Raw genomic sequence first — 9,092 nt, forward strand, 5'->3', positions numbered from 1 at the left:
AATACAAATGACTTAAACAGGCTATACCTGATTCAAATTCCAGCAATCCTGATTTATAGGTCGACCTAAAGCAAAAGTATAATAAGGATATACCTTTCTGTTTTAAAATTTGCTTCCAACAGTTAGAAGAAGAGTAACAACTTCTTCGAACAGTGTACCTATCTTCTGGAGTTAAATATACCAGATGTTAAATTTTTATTTTTTATTTTAATATTATTGTGCTTACAATCAATGGTACTCTTAAAATGGGCTAATGTTATGATCTATTTGATGATAGTTAGACCTATTAATATTGTGATCAATTTGTAATAGGCTTAGGACACAATTTTGGTCCAAGTGCATAACAATGTAGGCCATAATTTCTAGGCTCATAATTTGAGATTCCTATGGTTGAATTTTTATAAATACAAGGCTTGATCTCCTATATCAAGAAACAAGACATTATTTGGTAGACAGGTCTTGGACATCAGGGGAAGAAGGAGAACACCAATACATCATTGTTCTTCTTTTTTCCACTTTTAATTACTTCACTTTTTTTTCTCTTTATTCCGTCAACAACTAAAATAACCATTTTTGTTCATTTGTTTATTTTTTATTGTTGATTCTGCTGCAAAGTTCTAAATAAAAAAAGCTCCAAACAAACAACAGAATAAGGAACCATACAAATATACTAAAAGCTTTTCGTTTTTACTAGAATGGATGCATAATGTGTTTCTCCGACTTGTTAAGTTGAACTTCATATATGTTCTTGGCTTCTTCTGACTTTTCTAGTTCAGTCGCAAGCAATTGAGTCTTCGATATTGGTTCTAATTCAACCGTATGAACATTGTCATCAAGAAGTCCATGTTTACTTTCACCTATGAACAAAAAGGAGATATGAAACAAAAACATTTAATTTCCAGTGAGATTGCAATTATTTGATATTATTACTTTGGGTCAGCACAATTGAAGCCGCAAACCAAAATATACTTTGTAACATTTGAAAATTAGGTAAAATACAATAAGACAAATTCAAAACATATCACCTAATTCTGATGATTGCTGCTGTAATAAGGGTCATGTTGATCTTTCAGGATTTCTCTGTCATTCTTTAATTATGGCTTTTTCCTATTACTGCGTACTTGATTGGTATTCTTAACCATAGAATTCTAATAAATCAAAGAAAGAAAATTATCAGTCATGTCTTCACAATGATATGTAATTAATGAAAAAGAGACACTTACTTTTGAAGTCTTCTGATCATCGTGAATAATTTTCCTGTTTAACTTTGAAACTTGATTTCGCTTTTGTTCCTTAAACAGTTTCAATTCTTCTTCAAAGGCCTGAACTTTTCTCTGAAATTCAGCCTTTTCCTGTTCAAGTTGTTGTATGGTCTGTTGAAGCTGGCTATTTATTCTTTTGATGTTATTGAGCTCAGTATCATGATGAGCACATCTTGTTTCTCTTGCCTTCAAGTCGTTCTCCAACTGCATAATCCTTTCTTCAATGGATGCTCTAGTTCTCTTGCAGTGCTCCAATAATGATGCAGCCGTCTCCAAGCTTGATACCTTTCGTTCCAATGATGTATTCTCTGCCTTCAGATCTTCACATAGTTCAGATGTCAAGCATAATGAGGCTTCCAGTCGCTCTTTCTCTGTATTGGAAGCGTTGAGCTCACTATTTAGAGCCATTATCTCATTTTCAGATTGACGTGTCTGCTGCAACTGAAACCTTTAAATTTCCGGATTCATCCAGGTCTTTATGTCTTTTATATGCAGTGACTGTAAGTTTTGACTCAAGGGCATTTATAGTGCTTTTGAATTTCAGTTCTCTTGATTTGTAGTCCTCCACCAGTTTTGCCAATTTTTCATGTTCAGCTATCTGCATTTCCATTTTAGTTTTGAAATCAGCAAGCTCAGTTGTTTGCTCTTTCAACTTTTGTTCATATTGAGTCTGCATCGTTTTGACCTCAGTTTTAAACAAAATCACTTTAGATTGAGCTTCTCCAAAAGCATATTCCAGTTTGTCTTTTTCAGCACGTAATTCAGATACTTCAAGCAAAGCATTGGAAGCTATTCTCTCTTTTTCATCATAGGCTGCTGAAAATTTCAGGCTGAGGTTCTCTATTTCTAGTTTAAGGTTCTGAATGTCTACCATCTTCTCCATTTGTAACTCATTCAATAAGTTTTGGCCCTGCTCCATATGTTTTTTATTCTCATCCAAAATACCATCCATATCTGAAGTTAAATCCTTCTCTTTTAATGCAATATCTTCCAGCATTAGAGAAAATTTCTTTTCTAGGAATCCCACTCTTCCACAGCAATCAGCAAACCTTTCACTTGATTCCCTCAACCTGGCTCCCATAAGGGAGCAATTGTCCTCTAACTCCAACTTCTGCTGCCTCAAATATCCATTTAGATTCTCAAATGAATTGCACTCGTCTTCAGGATTTTCAATGGTAATTTGTAGCTGCTGATTTTCTCCTCTAAGATTATTCAGATTCTTCTTGTGCTTCTGACCAATGAAATTGTGTCGTCTTCAGTTTTTGTTTCAAATCTTCTATGGAAGAATCCATCTCATACTGCATCTCCATAATCTTCTCTCGGAGCCTTGCAGCTTGATTTCTATCATTCTCTAGCTCTGATAATTGGGACTCTTGTTCGTTTGTCAAATCTCTCACTTCATCTTCTAAAACAGAAACACGCATTGACAGCTTTCCATTTTCATGTTCTATATCTGATATGTGGAGCATCATTTCATGCGTTCTTTCTTTCATCCTGTCATCCATGTGTTCCTCTAGTAGAATTTTCTCTTGTTCAAGATGATAAACCTTGGCTTTCAACTTGCTCAGGAGCTTCTTTAGAACCCCAATCTCCTTTTCTTTACTTGATGCGTCAGCCTCATCACTAGCCATATCAGATGTTTTATTAGTTAGATGATTATTCAGATAATTGAATCTCACTTCTACTAGTGGTGATTTGGAGGTCTCGAATTGAAGTATGACTATCATTACTAATCTTCTCAGCGTTTTTCTCCTGGAGCATGTCTTCTGAATGAAATATTCGAAATAAATTGCTGCTGACTTCAGATTCAAAGCTAGAAAAAGATTGATCTTTGAGCATGTTTGACAAAAGTTCTTCAGATGCACCTCCATCTTTTGAAGCTGTCTTTGCTTCTTTTAGCTTGAATAAAAGCTCAAGGTTTTCATTTGTCAGCTCAGTACAGTCCATCTCAAGTTCCTCAACTTTCTCTTTCAGTACTTCGATTTGTTTCAAAAGATCTGCGTCACCTACATTTCTGGACACAGTCTCCACATTACAGGTTTCTGTGACAGATTCAAACAACCTTGCTTTCAAACTTGAAATTTCTTCCTCTTTAGCAGATAACTTGCTTTCATATTCCTTTTCGATATCTGGAAGTGTTTCGTTGTTTGGAATCTTTGCATGTTCAATGTCTTGAATCGTATCCTCCAATGCCTCTTCCAGTTCTTGCACCTTAGCCAGTTCTTCCAGTTCTTGAATCGGGCTCCCATCACTGATGCATGAGAGAAATTTCCCCTTCCAGTGGAATCCTCAGCTGAGTTATAGCTGCAATTTGATACAGATCCAGAAAGACTTGCTGCATGAGTTTTCTCTTATAGATTGAGATGAGGCATTTGATATTTTAAATAATATTTAATTTTTTTTGTAGAAGATATTTAGAGTGAAGGGATGGTGCTCCAACCAAGGTTAACTTCATATCCTCACAACCTACAGATTCAATATTTATCTTTTTATCATTAGACCAAACCATTGAAATTATTATTAGTATTTAATTAACATTTTATGATATGTCAAATGTCTCATAAAAAAACTTCAAAAAAAAAAAAAAAAAATCAGAACAATTAAAATCATTTTATATATTGGATTGCATCCAATCTGAAAGAACTAGTGAATGATCAAGTAAAAACTGATACGATTAAATTAGATAATTTTGTTTTAGAACCCATCGGTTTCAACCACCAAATAACTTTGCTTATCGGTTGAGAAGATGCGGGTTAAAATTGGAATTGGGGGATATGAGGTGATGTGTTTTGTGCAAAGTTTTCTTTATAAAAACCTAATGAATGCTTTCTCGTATACCAGGAGACCCTAAATCAAAACAAACTATCGAACTTGAGAGTTATTTGAATCTTCATAGCTAATCCCGATTGTCGATTGTAGATTCATCTAGTTATCTAGTTATAAGCACAAATAATAATTATTTACCAATAATGCATGCATGGACAGGGATTTAGAACCATATATGCAACAGAACACTGATGATAAACTGTAGAAATAAGGTAGAGTCCCCATCATCAACAGAGGAAGATTCAACACTCTGTACATATGAACAATCAGATCCATTTGACTTGACAATCACTTCATGATTATTTTCATTTAAAGCCTTCAAATGGGACTTTGTTTCGCTTGATTCTTGATCTCTGAAAATTTGTAGGAGATCCATTTTTATTAGAAATAATAGACATTATAATTATATTATACAAGGCTACACTTCAATACAAACCTGGGTTTTGTTTTTGGTGCAAGGCACTGCACTGTTACCTGCAAAATGCATAACCACTGAATTTCCATCTCTAAGTTCAATGACATTTTGATGCAATAGCTCTCCTACCTAAATACATATGTGTCTACTTATCTACCTGACTATGCACATAATACTATTCTGTTACATTACTATTTATATAAGAGCACTTTGTTAAGTTAAATGGCAATGACAACATCATATTGCAAGGACACACATGGTGAAAGGTTTTGTACGTTCACAAATGTGCTCAATGCTTCACCCCAAAACAATTGTGAAAGCTCGTTTTGCGACAACAAACATCTAACTCTTTCAACTAGTGTTTTGTTCATCCTCTCAACAACACCATTTAACTGTAGAGACTTCGGATTTCTAATCCATCTCTCTCTACAATAAGCACTAAATAGTCTCAAATATTTACCTCCATTGTCTATGTGTATACAATTCAACTTTTTTCCAGTTTCATGCTTAACTATGGCCTTAAATTTTTTGAACACCTCAAAATATCATATTTACTCTTTAAAATGTATACTCAAGTCTTTCTTAACTAGCTAAACTATGTATTTCTCACTCATACACAACCTCTTATGTCATAACTTAAGTTTTTCATCTGGTTAAATTATCTAAACATCTTTAATTATTTCTTACGTGTTAAGCACTTTTGATCTACTTGACATGTTTTACTCACACGTTAATTCTCAAGTTTTCATTAACTTATAAGAGATTTTTTTCGATCTACCAAATTTTAAAATTACTTTATATATTATTGATTCAAAAATAATTAAAATTCAAATAAATGGACAAGGATTGAATTCAAAAATATTTACAAAATAAAATTATCTTTTTCAGATTTGAAGAATGAAATTTGTTCAGAAAGTTTTGCTTTGATAAAAACAAACTATTTTATTAATAAAGAAAATAAATAAATGCAGTTTGCTGAGAAAATTTTGCGTTAACAAAACAATATCGTTATTAATAAAAATAATTGAGATTTAATTTGAAATGACACGTTGCATATATATATACATTAGATAATTATTGACTATAATAATTCATCATTCGATAATAATATTCATATTGTTTTTCTAATGAACTAACACGCATTGTAATTACCAAGTCACAAATAATTATTTTACTGTTAGTAGATAGTTAATATAAGAGTTTTAATTTGGCATTATATAAATTACACACTTAAATCAATCAATTAGTAGATAATTATTCTTTTCATTTGTTATCACCATAATATCATTAATATATATTGTATTTGAAGTTCTTACGTAGATTTAATACAATGAAAAAATTAAAAAATTAGTCAATAAGAACAATAAAATCATAAGAATAAAATATCAAGTATTTATAATTATAAACTCAATTTTTGACATAAATTACACCAATTATTTTAATTGTTGGTCTACAAATACAGAGTGAAGGAATTAACTATACATAAGTGAAACTTGTTAGTCTAATATAATTAAAACTTTATCATAAAAAAATAATTAAAACTTAAAAGAAAGTTATACTTATAAAGGGAGGATTTAAAATGAAGCTTTGAAAATGTGTCTTAGAGTATGAATTTGATATTTTATTATTTAATTAATTGTCGACAGTATTTTAACTGATTAATTAGTGATAAATATGTGTTTCATATATATATTTGCATAGTAAATTATATTTATTGTACATGTATTATAACATGTTACATATTTTTATGTATAGTGAACACATTTCATGTGTATGATTAGTATAATAAATTATAATTAATATATTATACTTTCCGTTATCTATTTATCAGTAAGATATTTAGCAGATAATTATGAGATAAATATAGTAAGATATTTCTCTCTTAACTAATCGATTTAGAAATAACTGACTTTTAACTATTTAAATAGTGTAAATAGTGAATAACATTTGTCTTGTGAATGAATATAATCTTAACTAGTTGATTTTTGAATGACCAACTTTTAAGAGTTAAATTTTAACCGTACAATTATATATTAAAGTGTCATGATCAAGATTTATTTAAGTGACATATAATCATTTACAATTAAATCACATGACTTATACTTCTAATCTTTTATATATATATATATATATATAAGTCATGATTCAAGACCGCAACGTGCGACACCTTCCTCCATGTTTCTACCACTTCTCATGCACTCACACTCGGTTCATGGGTTTTTCTATTATTTTGTTTTCTTCTATAAAATTGAATTATCAAAAACCCACCATTTTGTGATTATTTACTTATATTTTTAGTCTTCTTAATTGAGCTGAAAGATAAGGCCACTAAATCAAAATCTTTAGGTCTTCCTAAAAAATAAAATTTTTTATTTGACAAAAAAGGCCTCAAATTTTTTTTTAATTTTAAAAAATTACTTTATATTTTAATATTCTTAAAACTAAAACTGATAAAATCTTATATAAATTAAATTAAATATTTTGTTTTTGTTAATACTCTTTTTAGGACAACTAAGTTGGTTAATGAAAGTAGTAGGGATGAGAGAAATATTAGTTATAAATTGAAAAATCATGAGACAAAAAGTGAGCATATTACTCATATCAGAAATATTAACATATTATTAACATGAGTTATTGAAGTGATTCAATGTATACACACTATTTTCTTCTTCAATTAAAACATGAAAAATTTTACATGAGTTCTTGATGTTGTCGTAGAACCGCTGAAATGTCTTATTTCATTTTTTGAAAAATATAGAGAAAATAGATTTGAAAATGACATTAATTTTGCTAAAGAAAATTTATATAGTTATTAAATAAAATATTAATAATTTATTTATTAAATTTTGAAAAAAACTCCATCTAATAATTTTGCTTTAAACTTCATAACATGTTGGGTCAGCCCTGCTTCTTCTTCTTATAAAAAAAGCCCTTCTTAGTTTATTAGGTCAACAGAAAATCGGCACTTAATTGAATGATTCTTCTAAATTAAATGGAGCATAGAAAAGCTTATGGAAGCAAAATGTGAGAAAATGTTGAGTCACTTATATGGAAGAAAAAACTCAAAAGGTTTTTTTTTTTTTATTATTCCGTTAAAAATTTCAATCAATGATTTTAACATCGTTGATGTTATAAATTTAGAGACATGAGTATTCTAGACACTTGAATTTTGTCATATATTTTTTGTCATGTTGTCGTTTTGTGCTATTAACCTAAATATTGTGAGTTTGTTTGCATATTCATCCCGTTTGATTTTGTAGATTTTGAACACAAATCAATGTATTCTACCAATTTAATTGAATGAATATCATTTTTAATTATATATATATATATATATATATATATATATATATATATATTTAGAGAATATATTTTTTTATTATATATATATATATATATATATATATATATATATATATATATATATATATATAAAAGTTTCTTTTTGCCACATGTCACTTTAATATTAATTTTTGTTTTTTTATTTTATATTAAACAATGTTTTTATCAAAGGAAATTTTCGTAATAAACTCCATTTTTTATTTTTTATTTATTTGTAAAATATATCTATTTTTGTACCAAAGCAAAACTTTCACAGCAAATTCTATTTTTTAGTTTTCTTTTATTTATAAATATATCATTTTTTTCAAAGCAAAAGTTTTTCATCAAACTCCATTTTTTTATTATGAAATTTTTCTTTTTATAAAAGTAAAACTTTCTCATCAAACATCTCATTCATCTTATTTTATTAATTACTAATTTTATTTTAACATCAATTTTCAATATTTATGATTTATTTAATTTTATTTTCGAAATTAAAATAGATAATTTTTTTCCCAATTCAAATTTTATCCTCTATTCAACTTTTATTTATTTTTTAATTTAAATTTAAGACAATTTTGTTTTAATTTGTTTTATCCTCATACTTCTCATAGACAAAAATATTTTGTCGAAAGAAAAATAATTAAACAATATCCAAACAATAGAAGCCATTTTTGTATTGACATAGTTCGACTTGAAAACCAAGTTCTCGGGTCTCACATTGATGAAATTCTCTTTCAAAGATTACCTTTTAGTTATTGCATTAGACAATAGTACAAACATATCCAATAATAAGCATCACTTAAAATTTATTTCAATACATGTGTAGATATGAACATACACTAATTTGGTCAGAAGTATGAAATATGAACATACACTTTGGTCAGAAGTATGAAATATGAACATATACTTATGAATGCTAAATCAGAGTTATGTATATCATGATCTTATATATGATCGAATAATATAATGACAACTTGAGAACATGTAGGATAAATCATTTGCGAAATGAAAATAATGTAAGATGAAGGAAAATGAAATGATTATTGTTGGTTAATTACTTGGTAATTTCATGTGGTGGAGTTACTGATGAGTCACTTACAATATTGAAGGAGAATAGATGTTAATATAAAGGATAAGAAAACCATAAATGTGTAATAGTAGAGATAGAATAGAACTTCTTTTAGATTTAGAGTACATAAAACCTAATAATAGTTTTTAAAACAATATATTTTAATTTTCAAAATATACTTCTTGCAACCGTTCAA

General features: G+C 28.8%; 1 protein-coding gene across 1 annotated transcript; it reads right to left on the reverse strand.

The window, feature by feature from the left end:
• Window positions 1-65: 65 nt before the first annotated feature.
• LOC105851921 (uncharacterized) lies at window positions 66-3,967 on the reverse strand. The gene is made up of 4 exons (XM_073367301.1): window positions 3,964-3,967; window positions 1,224-3,550; window positions 1,026-1,148; window positions 66-857 (listed from the first exon to the last, which is right to left on the reverse strand). Exons 1-2 carry the CDS (start codon window positions 3,965-3,967, stop codon window positions 2,919-2,921), a joined length of 636 nt encoding a protein of 211 aa, XP_073223402.1. The 3' UTR covers window positions 66-857; window positions 1,026-1,148; window positions 1,224-2,918.
• Window positions 3,968-9,092: the final 5,125 nt, after the last annotated feature.

This window comes from Cicer arietinum, chromosome 4 (genome assembly GCF_000331145.2).
Source record: "Cicer arietinum cultivar CDC Frontier isolate Library 1 chromosome 4, Cicar.CDCFrontier_v2.0, whole genome shotgun sequence".
Classification (NCBI taxonomy): Eukaryota; Viridiplantae; Streptophyta; class Magnoliopsida; order Fabales; family Fabaceae; genus Cicer; species Cicer arietinum.